The following is a 19,953-nucleotide window of genomic DNA, read 5'->3' on the forward strand; positions in this document are numbered from 1 at the left end:
ATGGGAAAGGGGGGGGGTGTCTGCAAGCAAGCAGGACTTCCATTTCCCCTGCGATTGTCAGAAAAAGAATACATCAAGTAAAATAAGCAGTTATATGAAACTATGCCTGATTTGCATGACTTATTCAGAAATAAGGGGGGGTGGCATTATTTGGACTGCTCTGGAGCAAGATTTACAGTGCAGTCCTAAGCAGAGTTAGGCCAGTCTACTCCCATTGATTTCAGTGGATTTAGACTGGAGTACCTTTGCTTAGGATTGCACTGTTAATTTTTTTTAAAGGTGCATAGTAGGTATAAAAAGAAATTTCATTATTTGTAATTGACTTCTCACTTTCCAGGATTAATGCTATTAAAGAAGTGTCGGCTAGGTGCCCCCTTGCCATGACAGAAGACTTGCTTCAGGACTTGGCACAGTACAGATCTCATAAAAACAAAAGTAAGTTCACTTCTTTGCATGAGCACACCTTTCTTCAGGTTCCTTTTTGTGTGTGGGTCATTATTATTCTACCTATTGAAGACTGGAAACCTGTTAACATTTCTGTTACGCAGGGCGGCTGTTTTCTTTGATTCCAGATGCATGGAATGTTTGGCGCTGGTCCTGGATTTCTAGGCAATTGGGGTGCGCCCTTTAAAAAGATAATTTAAAAGAAGACAACAGTGCACTTTATAAACCAGTCACACAAACACACACCCCTGCTTTTCAGAGCACCTTTAATTATAGCCATGTTTCTCTCCAGATGTAATGATGTCAGCAAGAACTCTGATACAGTTGTTCCGGTCGCTGAATCCACAGATGTTGCAGAAAAAATTCCGGGTAACTAATTGTTGAATTTTCATGCTGGGGTATGGAAGTAGCATCAAAGGGGGAGAGGCCAGTGTGGTGTAGTGGTTAGTGCCGGACTAGGATCTAGGAGACCCAGGTTCAAACCCCCGTGCTGCCACGGAGAGCTGCTGTAGCATAATGGTTAAGTGGCTGGGCTGCGACTCAGCACTCTGCTAGTTTGACTCCCATTACTGCCATGAACCCTGCAGGTGGCCTTGGGTAAGCCACTCCTCTCAGCCCCGCAATTGTGTTGTGGGGACGATAATAACATGGACTTTGTTTACTGCTCTGACTGGGGCAGTCATTTATCCAGAAGGGCAGTATATAAGCACACTGTTGATGATGTTGGTATTATTATTGTTATTGCTGGGAGATCTTGAGCCAGTTGCACTCAACCTAACCTACCTCACAGGGTTGTTGCGAGGAGAAAATGGAGGCAGGGAACATAACTTGTGCAACCCTGAACTCCTTGGAACAAGGGTGGGGTAATTTCCTGGGTAGCATCTCATGTTGGAAATCAGCTTTAGTCATTTCACTTTTCAGGGTTGAGTGTGGCCTGCATAGAGGCCTCTTGTCAATCTAAAAGAGAGCTTTGCGGCTAACTGAGCTTGGGCGTTTGTCCTTGAACCTGACTCAGCTTAAGATATAAAGATTTCTTTTTCAAAGCCTGTGGATTTAAGAGCTGGATGCATCAGAGAGTTGCTTGTGAAGAAGCCCGTATCGAGAGGCCATAAATGTGAATCTTACTTGCATGAGAACATATACTTACACTGTATAAAACTACGATTACAAGCTTAAGATGGAACTGTTCTTTTCTGATGTGAAGACATAAGATTTATACTGGTAGTGACTGCTTACCTGGTCAGAGAGAGAGAACGTCTACAAGTGCCATATTCTGCCTGGCATGAAACATCACTGAAAGAATTCTGTGGTTATGAAGGCAGGGGAACATTGATTCTTTAAAAATAAATGTCTGCATTGCTTGTAGGGTAAACCAACAGAAGCCACATCAGAAGCTAAAATTCATGAATACGGGGAGTTGAATGCCAAAGACTATATTCCAGGAGCCGAAGTCTTGGAGCTTGAGGCCAAGGCGGAAGATGGAACACTTGAAGAAGGTTCTTTGCTTTTTGCTAAATCCTCGTGACGGTGAAATTTGAGTTAGAGTACAAAATGGGGTGGAGAGCCTGTCTGACCCGTTTCAGGATCAGCGTCCTGAGTCTTGCAAACAGTTGATGTGCTGCCATCCGCGTCTCCAAGGGTTGGATTAATTTTCTAAACCAAGACTTGTGGTTTAGCATGTGTGGAGGTTGGAAGTTCACTTGGGACCAGATCTTTGTCTCCTGTCATTTGCAGTATAGATCTAAGCCAGGGACTGTAAGGGCTTTAGGTTCCTGAAAACTGCAGCTGTGGAGTAAAAAAAAAGTTACTAGTCCTCATTGGAATGAAATGGCTATGTGAGATAAAGGCAGCTGGGGATGCTACAGCCATTTACTTTACTTAAAACAATTCTGTTGCTGCTTCTCCAGAGACCTGCCTGAGCTGCTTACGTGCTAAGTGTTCTGCTAAGCTTCAGGTGTGGCCTGTTCTTTGCTTGAAGCTACAGCTGTGAAAGACCCTTCTCTGTCAGAGACCTTAAGAATAGGGCCGTATTATTCCTAAACCTGACTAGGCCGAAGCCTCGGGGCCCCACAGGGACTAGGGGCCTGTCATTTTTTTTGCTGAGGCACACCCCAACATAAATTACAATTAATTGATTCTCTTATATAACCTCTATTATTAAGATAATTAACGGTTTCCTTATTGAAGTGAAACAAATTATCTCTTCTATTAAAACAATTATCCATAAATTATATATATTTTAATAAATAATAAAAAATTTATTCACTTCAAAATATTACAGTATTTTTAAAATTAATCAAATATTACAGTATTGAACAATTATACCTCCAAAATGTGCTTTACTGAAGAGTTCTACTTGCCCAATAAAAATATTTTAAAATTGTGAATAGAATTCTTCAGGAGACTCTCGAAAAGGATATAGGGCTATGTACTGCAGTCTAGTACCTACTGTACCAGGGTCAGGCTGTCAGCTGTAGTGGGGTGAAAGATTGAAGTGCGGGAGGGGGCCCGAAGTACCTGAAAGCCCAGGGGCCCGGCCATGGGTTAATGCGGCCCTGCTGAAGAAGCTCTTGCTCATCAAAGTAAAGAATTCTGAGCAAGTTAGACACTTAGCCTGACTCAGTATAACACAACTTCTGATGTTAGACTAGGAGAAGAAGAGTTTAGGAATGGACAGGAAGTGAATAAGCTTGAGGAGTAGTGAGGAAGGGGGCAGCTCAATATTTCATTATGAAAGGGACGTTTCAGGTTAGATGGTCTTTGCTTAAGCTGCTCAATTGCCTGGTAGTGGCGGGCAATCTCCTAGGGGTTTGCCCTGTTGCCCCCCAGAGGTCACTTTCCACTGGCAGGCAACCTGGGAAAGCACTCGTGAGGCGTGCTCCCGATGGGGCGTGATGACATCACTTTCTGAAGTGATACCACTGCACTGGATGTGAGCATACTCCCACGCTTTGTTGGGGCCAGTTTTGGCTCGAAACAAGCCAGAATTAGCCCCGCACAAAGTGTGGGAGCATGCTTGTAGCCAGCATGATGATAGCATTTCCCGGAAGTGACGTCATCGTATAAGTATCAGGAGCCCTCGCATGCGAAAAAGAACACAAACAAGGTGCAAGGTAAGTGCCAGGTCCCCCCACTCCTGCTGGGATGGTATAGGGACCTGGCAACCCTTTACGTATGATATTCTTATTATGTCCAGCAACTCAGGACAATGATTTACTGTGTTCCAGCGAACACAACACAGCAGTGGTGGACAAGATGCCCTGAAAGACCCCTAAGGATGCACAGTTCTGTACATTATCAGTTCTTGGGGTGGGCATTCTTTAATGTTCAAGGAGTTGTCCTTTCAGGCGCGGTATGCATCTGCTATGAAAGATACGCGAATCCAGGGATTTTTTTTCTGGGAAAAGGTGGTGGAACTCAGTGGGTTGGCCTCAGAGAAAATGGTCACATGGCTGGTGGCCCCGCCCCCTGAGGGGAGTTGAGATTGCCCTCCATGCGGAGGGCAATCTCAACTCCCCTCTGTCTGGCGATCAGGGGGTGGGGCCACCAGCCATGTGACCATTTTCAAGAGGTTCCGGAACTCCGTTCCACCGTGTTCCCGCTGAAAAAAAAAGCCCTGCGAGAATCCAATATGCAGCTGAGGTGTAAAGAAAAAAAGGGGCCGTGACTCAGTGCTAGAGCATCTGGGGTCAGTCCATGGCGTCTCCAGTTGAACGGATGGGGTAGGAGGTGGTGTGAATGACGCCTACTTGAGACCCTGGAGAGCTGCTGCGGTATAAAGCGGCTGTCATTTGTAGATTTTGTGGATGAGCTTGCTCCTCTGGTGTGAAATCAAGGTGCTGAAACCTTTCTTCCCTCTCCCCTTACTTTGCATCTTCCCCCCCCCCCCCACCTTGCAGATGGCTGGGAGAGTGCCAGTTTGAGTGGGGAGGACGAAGACGGGGAATGGATCGACGTGCCTCATTCCTCAGATGAGGAACAGCAAGAGCTGGTAACTTTTACACTCTTATCTATCTTCAGGTCCTTTTTTCGCATGGGCTCTTTAAGTCACATTGGCTTCTGAAAGCGAATAGATTTTTAAAAAATGTTTCACACACCCTAAGGGTAAAACACTTTTCTTCCGCAGATCCAGAGGAGTTAGCCGTGTTAGTTTGTAGCTGCAAAATAGTAAAATAATAGAGCCCTGTAGCATCTTTAAGACTAACCAACTTTATTGTAGCATAAGCTTTCGAGAGCCACAGTTCTTTTCATCAGATGCATCTTCTCTGATGAAGAGAGCTGTGGTTCTCGAAAGCTTATGCTACAATAAAGTTGGTTAGTCTTAAAGGTGCTACTGGACTCTTTACTATTTTTCTTCCGCAGTTAATGAAGATAGGTTTTTCAAAACCTGTTTTGATCTAGTTTTTTTTTTTGTGGTTGTTTGTTTTGTTTCGATGGCGCTTTCTCCTTTAGGTGTGTGAAACTTTAAAAAAAATGTGCTTGCCTTTAGAAGCCAAAGCAGGCCCAGTTGAAAGGGAACCACATTCTTTACATTTATTTAACATATTCTTAATGAAGTGTTGAGTCGGCTGCTATGCATGTCCAGTTATATCTGTAAAATTTTAAATTTCTCAAAGAATCTGGAGGGATGTAAGAAGCAGCCCTACCTAGATTAAATTGTTTATAAGGTTGAGTTGTTGTAAGAACTATTTGACGAGTTACTTTTTCTATCTTTTGTCCTCCCCATCAGTAACGTGGCAATTTATCATATCTAATTTCCAAATTGACCCTAGTTCTGTGGATCAAAAAGTGTGCACAGTAGGGCCATGTTGCGGGGGGGGGGGGGGAAGTGTTGTTTATACACTGCCCTCCCGGTTTCAGCAGTATGGGGGAAAGTTGTAGAACCAGTTAAAAAAGAAATCGCAAAGACATGCTTAGCAGTGAGGGGGGAAATTGGGCAGTATTACACAGTTTATAGTTGGGGTGGTGTGGTATAATGGCTTACTGAGCTATGAATCAGGAAGCCCTGAGTTCAAATCACAGCTCTGTCATACATTTATTTCTAGGCGTTGCTAGTCAAGCCACTGTTTTCCCAGCTCCCCTCCACCCATTTTGCAGATGGGTGAATATTGGCCTGCCTTAAAAGATTGTTGTAAAGACTGAGCTAGTCTAGGAGAATGTTCAAACACCTCTGTAAAAATGCAAAGCCTTAATGCCCATACAACACACCATTCTCCTGTTTGCATCTGTGTATTAAAGGCTGAGAAAGTCAAAAGCATGCCTGCAGAGGAGAGGAAGGCCAAAGCAGCAGCTGTCAGCACAAGCAGGCTTCTCACCCAAGAAGAATTCCAGAAAATACGCCTTGCCCAACTGAGAAAAGAACTCAACTCTGCACCTGGCAAAGCTGCAAAAAGGAAAAATATCGACATAGACAGCGAAGATGAAGCAAGGTAAAAGACCTAGAACTCGCCCTTCTATACCGATGTGCAGCCTTCCAAATGTACCTGCTTGTCTTTTAATATTTTATTAATATATAATAAAATATATTATTTTATTATAAAATATATATTAATAAAAATATATATTAATATATATTAATAAAAATATATATTAATAAAATATATATAATATATTTTATTAATATATAATAACTGAGAGCCAGTTTGGTGTAGTGGTTAAGAGCACGGGACTCTAATCTGGAGAGCCGGGTTTGATTCCCCACTCCTCCACAAAGCCAGCTGGGTGACCTTGGGCGAGTCACAGTTCTCTTGAGCTCTCTTAGCCCCACCCACCTCACAGGGTGATTGTTGTGGGGTAATAATAACACTTTGTAAACCGCTCTGAGTGGGCATTAAGTTGTCCTGAAGGGCGGTATATAAATCGAATGTTATTATTATTATTATTATTATTTTAATGTAATACTCAGAGTGATTTGAGAGTCCCAGGTTCAAATCTCCACTCTGCCATAAAAGCTTGGGAGGGGGACTAGTTACACACTCTCAGCTTAACCTACCTCATAGGACTGTTGTGGTGAGGATAAAATGGAAGAGAGGAGAGCAACGTAAGCTGCTTTGAGTCCACTCTGGTGAGAATAGTGGGGTATAACCAAATTGTCATCTGAGGTCTTCTTCTGTCTTCAGGTTTTTTTAAGAGGGGAGGTAGATTGTGGCAAAAAGTAGGGCCTTCTCAGTCGTGACACGCCAACTTTGGAATGCCCTCCCCTTGGAGACCCGCTTGGCACTGGATCTGATGTCTTTCTGGGGCAAGGAGAAGACCTAGTTGCTCTCCCAGACAGTGGAAATGTTCGTCCTTCAACAGTTGTGGCCACCATTTTATTCCCTTGTTTTGCCAGTCGTGTATATTCACAGTGGACAGTTTATTGGCCTCTGTCTCTTGATTGACTTCATGCCTTTCAGGATATATTGCACACACCCTTATAATAGTGGAGAAGAATCTCTGCTGTGATGTGATACTGTAGTATTGTTTCTTTTGGCTGTTTCTTCCAGAGGAGAACTGCTTTCCCTTAGGGACATCGAGCATCTTCATAAGAAGCCCAAGTCAGACAAAGAGACAAGATTGGCCACTGCGATGGTAACATGTTGTGTGTTTTTAATTGTGCTGGATGCAAAGGGATTTATTAAATAATGATAATGATAATAATAACATTGTGCTTATAAACCGTCCTTCTGAACAAATTAGTGCCTACTCAGAGCGGTGAACAAAGTCAGTGTTATTATCATCCCTACAGTGTTATTATTATCCCCACAATTATTATCTCCACAAGTCAGCATTATTATTATCCCTGCAATTATTATCCCCAGCAATTATTATCCCCAGCATTGTTGTTATTCCCCCAATACAGCTGGGGCTGAGAGGAGTGGCTGACCCATGGCCATCTGCTGAGCTCCTGGCAATCGTGGAAGTCAAACCAGCAGAGTGCCGATTCACAGCCCAACCACTTAACCACTATGTTATAGCAGTTCCTGTAATAATAACTGTGCTTATATTCCACACTTTTAGACAGATTAGTGCCACACTCAGAGCGGAGAACAAATTCTGTGTTATAATCCCCACAATGCAGCTGGGGAACTGGGGCTGAGAGGAGTGGCTTACTCAAGGTCACCTGCCGAGCTTGTGGCATTCGTGGGAGTTGAACCAGCAGAGTGCTGATTCGCAGCCCAACCACTTAACCTGTATGCTACAGCCGCCCTCTTACTGTGAGAGGATTTCCCAAATCATCTTGCAACATTTGTAAAACAAAACATGCTGTTGAAAAAATGAAATCAGCACGTTTCTGTTTGGGAAAGGGGTGTTGGGCTATGCTGGACAGATATATGAAGGTCTCTTTCCTGGATCAGCCCCAAAGGGAAGTTGATCGTAACTCTGTGGGGGGTTTTGTGTGTGTGCGTGTTGGGGTGGGGAGAAGATCAGTCTCAAAAGCTTGTACTGGGTTTCACTGTTTTTCACCAAAAACGTTGGGTTAGTTTATTTTATTTACTGATTTGATTTATACCCCGTCCTCCCCACAAATGGGCTCAGGGCGGCTAACAACACCCATAAAACACAGCGATTTAATCACAAAACCATAAAATCAATCATAATCTTTAAAAAGTCATTATCCCAGCATTGAAACAAGTGCGTGGATTTCAGCTGCCGGCACGTCTGTTGCTTCCTTGGTGTCCCACGGCCAGAACCTCCCAGCTTTCTTTTTCCTATCCAGTCTTTCTTGCCCACTGAATCATATCTTTGACTGTCTGTGAAGCCCACCCCCCAGGCCCATTCAATCCTGGGCCGTCAGTTCCTCCCATCTGCCTCTCATGCCTTTCTTTAAGTCCCTATTTCTCAATTCCACCCCCCAACCATCCTGCCTCCCCACTGGCATGTGTTCCTTCCAACAGCACAGAGCATTCCCCTCCATAATTTTTCCCTCCAGCCCCACTTTCATCTTCTTCTTTGGGGGGGGGGGTCCTCTTTACTGCCCAGGGTGTCACCTCACAGCTGTCCCCTGGCTTCAGGCCCCCCCATCAGCACAGATCTGATCAGGCAAGGAGCTGTGGAGCTAATCTACTTGGCGCTGCTTTCTTATCTGTATCCTATGTGGTGTCCCAGTTCCAGGATGCCTTGAGAGCCAGTTTGGATGGAGAGCTGAAGGATGTAAATGTCTTTTCTTTCTGAAACCCTTGCAGGGGAATTCCCCTGTGTAGGGACGGTTTGGCCCTTTAACTTCCCAGGAAAGTTCTTGGTGGGACCACAGTGCTGGAGGACAATCGGGGGGAAGCAGAGCTGAGCCCCAACAATGCTAGTGGTATTGCAAGAGCCACACAGTGACAGATAGGCTGCAACTAAAGTTTCCCATTGTGATATCTGATAGATTTTCTCTTGTGTCTGACCCCAGACTGCATATCACCATTCAGCTTAATACTGGGAGCAGAGGTGGGATCTCTCTGTGTATAAGTCAAGGATGCCTGCCCAGGGCTTAAGTCTTTCTAATTGGGATTGTATCTTTTTAGTGGAACAACCTAAAGCCAAAACTGTGTTGCAGTGTTATGGAAAGTTTTGCCTTTTTCCCCTACAACAGAGAAACACACAGAGCCAAACTACACATTATGGTGGCCACAGGTCCAACCCGTGGCTGCCAACGCCGTTTTAGAGAAGGATTTAGCCATTTGAAAATGGCTCAGGATTGGGCCTGCGTGACAATTTTTAAACAGCTAAATTCTCCTCTGAATTGGCGTCGGTGGCCATGGATTGGACACATGGCCGCTGTAACGTGCAGTTTGGGTCACCGAGTGAAATGAACTCTTGCTTTCCCATCCTCAGTTCTTTCCTGTAAACCCCCCTTTTTTCTGCTGCATTCCAATGTATATTTTTAAGAAGACTTGCATGTTGCTTGGACCTTATTTTTATTCGGGCAATATTTTCATAATAAGCATCTTTCCTTTCGGTGGAAAAAAAAAGGCTTTCAACAGAAATATGATCAGACATCCAGGGGTCCTTAGTCATAACAGTGGGGGGGTCTTCCCCCCCAAAAGGGCTTAGCCTGTGACTGCTTGGCTTGGATTTGGCCGGCGGCAATGGTGGGTACATGCTTGCCCGTTGCTTCCTGATGCTTTGCTGCCAGTTGGGTCCAAGCCAAGGGCCCTGTGGCTGCTTGGCTCAAACCCAGCTGGGGGGCGGCACCACAGGTGGAAGCAACGGCCTTCTGCCCTCATGGCCCCACAGTCCAGATTGAGTCAAGCCGCCTCTTCAGGGCTGCTTACCTCTGCTTGCTTGTGGGCTGTTGGAAAATTTCAGTTCCGCCCCCGGTGCTTGTGATTCAGTCACGAGCTCAATTGTGTCCCATGGTTTTCCTTTATCACAAAAAGGTGCTTTTGTGTGATGATGAATTTTCAGCTGCTTGAGGGGGAATTTTTTTTAATTATTTATTTTTTTTAAGTAATACAGTACCAAACAACACATAAGCATATAAATAACTAGTCAACATCCATCCAGATAATTTTGAGAATACAGACAAAGAGTATCCTACCATTAACTTGGAGGCTTAAACAAACGTACCGATTGAAAGTGACATTACAAATTGAGCAATACATCAAAATAATCTTTAGGCTTAACAAGTTTTCTGATATAGTCATCTGTTGTCAAGAATTCCAAAATCGGGTACCAAAGCTCAGTGAATTGTGATTTATATTCTGGGCTCTCATGTTGTTCAGTATAATCTGTTAGCTTTGCCAGTGTAAACTTTTGTTTGTTTGTTTGTTTCCTTTTAGGCTGGCAGGACGGACCGAAAAGAATTTGTGAAAAAGAAAACTAAGCTGAATCCGTTTGCCAGCTCCACTAACAAACAGAAGAAGAAGCAGAAGAACTTCATGATGATGAGATACAGCCACAACGTGCGGTCCAAAAACAAGCGTTCCTTCAGGGAGAAGCAGGCAAGTGGCCCGTGGCTGTGCTTGCCTTGCTGTTTCACCTAAGGAAGGGACTGGGTTTCCTGTACTGTATTATTCTCTGTGCAATTGTAGTTATGTATACTGGGTTGTATCCTAGGGTTGAAAAGCCCCGTAGCGCAGAGTGGTAAGCTGCAGTACTGCAGCCCAAGCTCTGCTCACGACCTGAATTCAATCCTGGCGGAAGCCGGGTTCAGGTAGCTGTCTCAAGGTTGACTCTGCCTTCCATCTTTCTGAGGTCGGTAAAACGAGCACCCAGTTTCCTGGGGGTAAAGTGTAGATGACTGGGGAAGGCAATGGCAAACTACCCCGTAACAAAATTCTGCCAAGAAAACACTGTGATGCGATGTCCCCCCACCATGGGTCAGTAATGACTTGGTGTTTGCACTGGTGCTTGGTGCTTGCACCTTTACCTTTTATTGTAGGGTCATTTTTGTCATCAGAAGGGGCCTTTCTTCCTTCTCATTGCAGACTGCCTGCTTTGTGCTCAGCGTAATTCTTGCCTCTCACCCCGCCGGACCCCAGGGGCAACATTTTGGGAATCTGCTTTGGGAGGAGACAGGCAATCAGTTCCTCCAGTCCGTTCCTCCAGGACCAGTTCTCTGACCAAGGCAGTTTCCACACATGTTGAATAATATACTTTCAGTGCACTTTAGCAATCCTTTGGAAGTGGATTTTTTGTTTCACACATGAAAACCCAGTTCCAAATGATCGCTAGAGAGCATTGAAAGTGCATTATCCAACATATGTGGAAGCAGCCCAAGCTCCCTAAGTGGCATCTTAGGGCTACATAGGCAGGGAGGCACTCGGGTGAGCAGAAGGCACAGGAGGGGTCGACGCAAGTCCAAGGAAGGAGCCGGCCTCTTCGGAAATCCAAAATCACTGTAAAAGCCTTCCCTTGACTGAAAAGCTACAGTACTGCTTGGGGGAAGGCGCGCCTTAGCAAGGCAGCGATTGCTATAGAAGCAAATGGTTAAAGTGAAAGATTCTGTACTCCTGGAGAGGTTTCTTCCTGATCTGCCCCTTATAACTTTGAATTTTTGCAGCCCTTATGCAGCCTGAAGCCGAGGCAGCCCACCCGCCTTGCCACCTGTGCCTCGGCAGTTATTTACACCATTGCGCTGCCCCTCTGTTTACCCAAGGAAAGGCCAACAAAGGTTTATGCCTTCTGTGGAGAAACGCCATTTTGTTTGGGGAGTTAACTTTCTATGGGCTGTGGAGGGGAGGGGCCTGTTCTGGAGTGGAATGTGATTGGAGGGAGAGCGAGTCAGTTGGTGGAGGGGAGTTGAAAGTGTACAGTTGGTGGCTGGAGAGTGGAGGGAGAGATGGCTCTGGGGGGAGAGGTAGATCTAATGTAACCCCAGGTATCAAAGTATCGTGCCTGCCCTACACACCATCTAATTAGGGCATGAGGGAGATAGCGTAGGGGATTCTGTTTAGGTTTTATTAGTCCTTCCGTTCACTGTTTATTTGCCTGTGTATAGTTAGCAGTTCAATAAATGAGTTTTGGAATTTATGAAGGAAGAAAGCTCTTCTGTCCCACGTAGTCCCCCAACTGCTTGGGCCCACTAGCAGAGGAGGGAGGTTAGGAGGCTGTCCCGCCTGACCAGGACCCCGTACAGGGACAGTGGTGGCAGCAACTACCCGGAGACGGGGAAGGGAGGCAGCCCCTTCAGGTGCCTGAATAAAGGTGGTCAAAAGACCATCGGGAAGGAAAATTCTACAATACTATAGTGCAACAGTTTATATCAGATTGCTTATTCATAAGATTGCTTATTCATAAGATTGCTTATTCATAAGATTGCTGAAAAATGTTGAAAAATGATATGTAATATGATGTAATTATGTATTATTGTTAAAATCACTTGAAAAGATTTATAAACTGTTGCACTATAGTATTGTAGAATTTTCCTTCCCGATGGTCTTTTGACCACCTTTATTTAGTGACTGTAATCGGGAACAGCCTTATCTTTTGGCCTTCAGGTGCCTGGGCAGAGGTGAAAAGGGAGGGGTAGGCAGAGCGGAGTCTACCAGTGGGAGGAAAGGCCCCGTTTCGCCACACCTTCCCCCCCCTCCCCAATATCCCTTTCAATTTAGTTTCTCCATGTGCTTGTTTCTTTCCTTCTCTCTCATGCATGCAGCTACAGCCTGATACTGTACATCAGAGGTCTTCAAGAAATTGTCAGGGGTCCTCGAGAAATCGTAGAATAAATAAATAAATTGAAATACTATGAAAAATTCCAAACATCCCTTGAAATACTGCCATTATTAAGCTTATGTAAGCTACCTCTATTTAGACAGAGAGCAGAACTTTTACAAATAAATTTTCTTGATTGTCATTCAGGAAGGAGAACAATTGTAATGCCCGTTTGTGTACTCATTTTAATGATGAGATTTTAATTTGTTTTAATTTGTGAGCCACCTTGGTGGCCCTGTGAGGGCAGAAAGGCGGGGTAAATATTTGTAAGATGCATTCTGCCATACAGTTACAAATCTGTGCAATGAACTAATTTGTATTTTGTATGCAAGGCTAAAGATTTTTTTTTAAAATAGGGATTTATATCCCAGGAAACTAGGTTGTTTCCCTTGAGTCAGTGTTGTTTGGGCTCAGGAACTAGTGGGGTGGCAAAATTGCTCCTGTTTGGGGTGACAATATCTTGGTCCAACCCTGCGTTTTGCAAATGGAACTCCACTCCGGCCCTCGGCAAAGAAGTTGTTTATGATTAAATGAGATGCAAAATCAGGTTTCCAAATGGTAGGGCAGGTGTTAATTTTACTCTGGCTGCTTTTCAATTTTAACGTACTCCCTCTTTGCAAGCCAGCTAAATGTCTTCCAGGGAAGACATAATTGACCTGACTCAGGGCTGTACCTTGTCCCGAAGGTTAGGCACAATTTCATTTGTTTTATCCACCTCATCTACCTCAAAATTCCACTCACCTTTTTATTTAGATCAGTTGTTTCCTGTTTAATTACACTGATATGTTTACTGGAGTCTTCCAGACTACGAACGATTGTTTCACAATGTATGTCTGCTCAGTCAGGATGGGTTTTTTTTAATTCTTTGGAATTCCAGCCCAGGATGCACTTGGGTGATGTGTATAACACCAACAATAACAGCAACAACAACAATAATATACCCCTTATATACCACTCTTCTAGACAGATTAGTGCCTCACCCAGAGCGGTGAACAAGCTAGTGTTATTACCCACAATACAGCTGGCACTCTGAATCTCTGACTGCTCTCTCTCTCTCTCTCTCTCTCTCTCTCTCTCTCTCTCTCTCGCTCGCTCGCTCGCTCCCTCCCTCCCTCTCTCTCACACACACACACACACACACACACACACACACACAGGAAGTGAGCGGTGAAAAACTCAGGACATCAGAAAAGCTCCCACTCTCCTGGCTTTCTATAAACTATGCAAAAGTGAATTTTCAGTAGAGTTTTCGACTCAGATTATAGGGCTGTCTAGTGAGAAGTAGCTCAGAGATATGCTTTGGTAGGGACAGAGGCTATACGCTACACTATTGGGTACTGTCTGCTGATAGACATGCACCTTCTAGGGACTTTTCCACATTGCTAAACGTGCCATGTAAATTAGTTATGCTTTGTTTAGACTTCATCTCTGTGCTTGGCTTTATGCTTATTTTTCAAATATTCTGCTACTATACCCTATGGTATCTCTTTCACTGAATGCCCAACTGCGGTTCATTATTGTACTTTGCTCAGTGAATGTCCTAGCTGTTGACTATATTGCATTTTCACTTGCACTGTGTAATCTACCTTGTACCTCAATGAGAAAGGTGGACTATAAATTAATAATAATAGCAGGTGGGATTTCCAGTGGTTATGGGATGGAATTCTAGTACTTAGCAGTTAATCAGATTTTTTATTCCTTTCTAAAGCTCAGATTCTTGCCACCCATCCCCAGTTTATCTTTCCTCCAGCCTTCTGGGGTTGGTCTGGCCAAGTGTTTGTGTGAATGGCTCATGAGGTTCAAGGATGAGTGGGGAGTTGAACCCAGGTCTTCCCAATCTGACACTCTCACTTTGCTTCCCCAAGCTTGTGGAGTCTGGGTACTTCTGGATTTTTATGAATGGGGAATTCTATGAATGGGAAGTGGTCGCCATCGCAAAATGACTGCCGTTGAGGCCTGTGGACATTCACAAAAGTCTGGGGAGTTTGGAGGCCAAACATCCTCCCATTATGGAGGCAGCTCATTCTGAGCCTGTTCAAATGGGTATTTATAGAATCATAGAGTTGGAAATGGTCTTACAGATCATCTAGTCCAACCCTCTGCCCAATGCAGGAACAGCCTAAAGCATCCCCGACTTGTATTCAGCCAGCCACTCCTTGTAGGCTACACAACAACAAGAAGAGAGAAGCTCTATTGAGAGACACAATAACAAGCCAGACCAAAAAAAAAATATTAAAGACTGTGTGTGTGTGTGTGTAAAAGGTTTTATATACAGTAAGAAAGTGCTGTGTGCAGATAATAAACAGTAAGAAATACAATAAATCACATACAAAATTCATCTATCCCATCCATACATTTACAACATGTAAATGTACAAGAGGATGTATAGGCGTCCCACACCTATACAGAAGGCATCCTAAAGAATGAATTGAAGATTGTTCTTGCACTTTGCACTTTATATATTGAGGTTACGGTGGGAGCCTCGGGAGCATTCCGGACGGTTATACGATTCTGTAATTGTGCACTGACTGTTCTATTTACCACACAAAGGACTTGCCATCAACACGGATTGTACTATCATTGAATATGAACTATTATGCTGTAAATATATGGATGGGGTAGATGAATTTTGTATGTGAATTATTTATTGTATTTATGACTGTTCTGCACAGAGCACTTTCTCACTGTATATAAAACTTTATATATAAAAAATAATTTAATATTTATTGGGAGATTTCTTTGCCTGACTCCTTGAAGGCTACCAATAAGAGGGAGCCCACCACATCCCTAGGTGGCCGATTCCACTGCCGAATTACAAAGGTGCGGCCTCCTCAGCTTTTCTGAAGTACCTCTTGGTCCAGGGAGGTGGGGGAAAGCCAGGACTGGCTGTTTGCTCTGGGTAAGAGACGCTGCAGAGGAGTAGTAAACTGGAATTGGGAAACCTAGTGGTGCCATATTGGGGAATACTGCTCTAAGCGCTGTACAACCTAGTAGTTGCCAGTTTGGGGGGTGGGGTGGGGGAATCACTGAAAACCTGAGTCTTAGAAGAAATTTTGGAATGCCCAACTTGCCGAATTCTGATCATACAACAGGGGGATTTCTCTGTTCTTGGGGCAGGGAATTTTCAACATTGTGCAATGCAAAAGTCTTTAAAACTCTCCTTCCCCATTCTGCGTAGTGATGCGTGTTTTTTTGGTATTGCAGCTGGCTTTGCGGGATGCACTCCTGAAGCAGAGGAAAAGGCTGGTAAAATAACTGCTGACGTTACCAGAGAGAAAGAGACCGTTTTTGGGGTCATTCGTGATTTGGATATCTAGAAGCCACCTTTCATTCGGGCAATGCTTACGCTCCCAAGACAGAAGCATGAAAACTCCACCTGGCTAATTGAACACTGACTCACCCCACCATCACCTGTGTATAAAAATCCCTGAACGATTATTTAAAGATTTTACAAGCTGGGGATATAGCTTGAGGAAGAGACTCACCTTTTCATTTAATACAATCTATTTGAAATGCATTTCCAGTTTGTGGCAGATTAGGACTATAATTACCTTTGCAAAAAAATGTAATATCACCTGTCAAGCTGCTTCCTGAGGAGCAGACCACAGTGGGATAGACTTCTAAGTAAATCAATGTTGGATCATTGCATATATTTGTAAATGTTCTACCTACATGTGAGAAGGAAAGCAATACTCTGCTGTTGTTATAAAATATATTTTAAATACATCCTTCTATCTTACATGTTTACAGATTTCGTCCATATTGGAAATTACAGTGGTTGATTTGGCTGTTTCATTGGGTAACTTTTTAACTTGTTTCTGATTCAGAGCAAGCCATGACAACTGGATGCAAGAGAACTCTAATCCTGCTCTAATGTATGGCTGATCTCATAATAACTGGTGCAAAAATATTTCATACTTACAACCATCTTGTAGAGTCAGCTGTATGGCTCCCATTAATAGGGGCGGGGGGGAGGATCAACATATATCCTACTACCCCACTCAGCAAAATTTGAAACTTCTCTCCAGCCTAAGGAAACTTCAACTTAGTTTCAGGTGGCTAGCCAGGTCAGTTTGTACTAGAAGAGCAAGATTTGGGCCTGGTAGCCCCTTAAAGACTAACTAGATTTCCAAGGTATGAGCTTTCCAAGAGTCATAGCTCCTTTCGTCAGATATGTGACAAAAGTTTTTGAAAATATCTGATGAAGAGAACTCTGACTCAAAAGCTCATACCTTGGAAATCTAGTTGATTGATAAGGTGCTACTGGACTCAGAGAATTTAGGGGAACATATGAGCACAGCAGACTCACCGTTTGTGCAAGATGTTGCCAGAACTCAAATCTTGCTCCAACTTGTGCCTGGTTCTCTTAGCAGAAAAGCCATTGGAAGGAAAGTTTCAGCCTTCACTGAGTGGTGTACTAGGATACACAGACCATTGATTTGTGACTTGGTAGCCAAGACGGTATTTGAATGGTTTCTTTTACATGCTGGAAGCCTTTGGCATTTGTTGGGATTTACACCCAAGTTAAGTGTTCAGCATCAGCCACTACTCTGCTCCAGTTTCTTGCAAAGATAAGTAAGTGTGAACTTGGGTACCAAAGCTAGGAAGACAGTAGAGAATAGAGAAAGAATAATCAGCTTGCTTGAGATTGAAACCTGGACTTCTATAGCTCATTTCTCCATGATTAGCTGCTGTTTTATGCCAGTGCCTGATGTAGCAATACTTGGTGATCTTGAGCTGGCTTTATGACTTGAAAATTAGCTTTACAGTCCACAGTTATCTAGCTGCCTAGAAGAAACATTTCTACAGCAGCTGTGGAAAGAGATTTTCTCCGTTCTTCTCTGGTCTGAGTGATTCTGCAGTTCAGTAACTAGAGGTTGAAGAAAGCCTAACCTGATGCCGCTGGAAGGCCAAACAATAGTTTGAAGGAGTGGCTGAAAAATGCAGGTGCAAATGGGATACACAGCTCTGACTTAACAGGGCCCTTTATTTTGATTTTATTTATTTAAAACATCTTAATGCTTGTTTTCCACCTAATTTGGGCCCTCAAGCGGTGAACAGTTTAAAAAAAAACATTAAAAACCAACTTAAAATAAATATGTGTCATATGTGATAAGAGAATTACAAATATAAATGGGAAGGAGGTCAGTAAGGGAAACTAAGCCAAACAAAAAGGTCTTCACCTGCCAGTGTTTGGTGTCACAACAAATTGTCAGGTTGCCACCTGTCTCTCTTGAAGCAAGGCCATCAAAGAGGACTTTAGTTGCCAGGTTGGCCACAATGGTTGCTTCCAAGCCCTATAGGGCTTTCTAGTCAATACCAGTACCTCGAATTGGGCCAGAAACCAAGTTAGAAGCCTGTGTAGATGGAACAAAATGCAAGTGATAATGGTCCCTGCAACCCACTCGAGTCAGCAATCTTGCAGCTGCATTCTGTACTAACTGTATCCTGTGGATAGTCTTCAAGGACAGCTCCATTGTAGTAGTCTAATCTGTTACCAGGGCATACAGGACCGTGGCCAGGTATCTCCCCCCCTGCCCCCCAGGAAAGCTGCAGCTGTTTCACCAACCAAAGCTAGGGAAGAGTCCTTGTGACATCTGCTGTGATTCAAGTGAGTCTTGTTATATCTGTATAGAGTATGAGGGAGCACAAACCTTGAGGGCTTTTCTGTTTTGGTGGGGAAAGTTCACACTGAATATAACGCTATTTGGTAGCACGTTACTTTGTGAATTCTAAAAAACTAACATCCACACCACTCTGTCCTGTTACCAGACCGATAAGACAGCCAGAGAGTTGGTGGAATAACCTGCTTGTTAATATGTTGTAATTCACTAGATGGTAGCTGTCCGGGGTCTGGGTCCCAGCCCCCAGACTTGGTAGGAGGGAACAGCAGGTCAGCCGGGCTGATGGGCAAACAGAGGGGGCAGCCAGCAGACAGCAGGTCAACTGGTCAGCCAGCTGACAGCAGGTCAACCGGTCTGACTGGCAGGCAGAGGGGGCAGCTGGGGGACAGCAGGTCAACCCCTCCCACAGGCAAATGGAGCCAGAACCTGCCGGTGCCAGGGGCAAGGAGCAAAAGCCCAGGGCCTCAGGAGGCAGGGGGAGACAGAGAGAGGCCAGCGAGTCCCACTCCCCTAGGGAGGGAAAGGGGGCTAGGCAAGGCGGAAGGGGGCAAGGGCAGAGGGATTGGGAGCCCAGCAGTCACCCACCCAAAGACCTTACCTGAGGAGGAGAAGCAGCAGCAGCCCCAACAACCCAAAGCCATGCCCCAGCTAGAAAATAGTAGCCTGGCCCAGGAGTTGCCAAAAGCCAAGCCACTCCAGGTGGGGCTATTGGAGGCACTCTGCAGGAAGCCCTGGGCAACCAGCCAAGGAGCCGCAGCTGGACCCACCTTCAGCCATCAGCTCTGCCAGGGAGGCTGGGCTGCTAGCCAGGGGACTGCAGCTGGACATGCCTTCAGCAATCAGCCAAGGCAGGGAGGCTGGGCAGCCAGAGAACAAGGCACAGCTGGTGCTGGTCAGTGGGGCCAGATCAGCTACCCCAGCTGCAACTGCTTGGTGCAGCCCAAGGCCAGGCTGGAAGAGGGGTGGGGCAGTAGAAGGAAGCCCTATAAAAGCTGGCTGGGAAGAGCCCTGTGGTGGTGGGTGTGAGTGAGGAGTGATGATGTGGAGTGAGAGCAGTAAGATGCAAGGGTGGAGGTTTGGAGGAGAGTTCTGGAAGGAGGAGATGAAGGAGGACGCAGAGGGTAAGCAGGCCAGGTTGAGCAGGCCAGCGAGTGGACTGAGAGGGAGTCTGGGTGAGGTATACCGCCCCTCCTTCCACAGAGCAGGGTCCTGCAGAATCCCTGGCCCCCCTGTGACGTCAGGAGCAGACCGCCCAGTGCCACGCCCAGCGGCAGCGGCGGCAAGCCCTGACAAGTTGGTGGCCCGTACGGGGAGAGACGTTCCAACGCAGGCACCAGTCAAGGGGCGGCCTCCCAAGGCCGCCGCCCCAGCGGAGCTTGGACCGTGGCTGGAGGAACGCCAGGATAGGATGTGGGGAAAGCTGGAGGCAGCCTACCCAGCCGCTCCAGTAGAACTAGCACAGACAGCGGAGCTGCAGAGGCAAGCCGGCGTGCTCACTGAGGCCTTGCCAAGGGTTTGCGCCTTCGTTTGGGAAAATAACCCACCGCCTGGCAAGCAGGTGCAGAGTCTATGTGCCACTGTGAAGATAGGCCGGCTGATCCTACAAGCCCTGTTGGACTCTGGGAGTGCAGTCTCAGCAATTCGGCCCCAGCTCCTCCCAGCTGCCACCCCAGTGTACCGCTGGATCCCAGTGACGGATGTGATGGGCCGCACCCAGCCGTACCCTACGGCCCTAATCACGATAGAGTACCTAGGGGTCCGCCAC

The 19,953-nt window shown here is 45.3% G+C and overlaps 1 protein-coding gene across 2 annotated transcripts in view; it reads left to right on the forward strand.

The window, feature by feature from the left end:
- Positions 1–16,370, forward strand: part of SDAD1 (SDA1 domain containing 1) — a 37,643-nt gene extending 21,273 nt beyond the window's left edge. The window contains exons 15-22 of one of the 2 annotated variants that reach the window (XM_054989907.1): positions 338–435; positions 737–813; positions 1,811–1,940; positions 4,344–4,435; positions 5,683–5,873; positions 6,930–7,014; positions 10,191–10,352; positions 15,769–16,370. In XM_054989907.1, the coding sequence (XP_054845882.1) occupies positions 338–435; positions 737–813; positions 1,811–1,940; positions 4,344–4,435; positions 5,683–5,873; positions 6,930–7,014; positions 10,191–10,352; positions 15,769–15,819 (886 nt within the window). In that variant the 3' untranslated portion in view covers positions 15,820–16,370. The remainder of the gene's footprint in view (positions 1–337; positions 436–736; positions 814–1,810; positions 1,941–4,343; positions 4,436–5,682; positions 5,874–6,929; positions 7,015–10,190; positions 10,353–15,768) is intronic. The other variant, XM_054989908.1, reaches the window with a different exon arrangement.
- Positions 16,371–19,953: the final 3,583 nt, after the last annotated feature.

This window comes from Eublepharis macularius, chromosome 10 (genome assembly GCF_028583425.1).
Source record: "Eublepharis macularius isolate TG4126 chromosome 10, MPM_Emac_v1.0, whole genome shotgun sequence".
Classification (NCBI taxonomy): domain Eukaryota; kingdom Metazoa; phylum Chordata; class Lepidosauria; order Squamata; family Eublepharidae; genus Eublepharis; species Eublepharis macularius.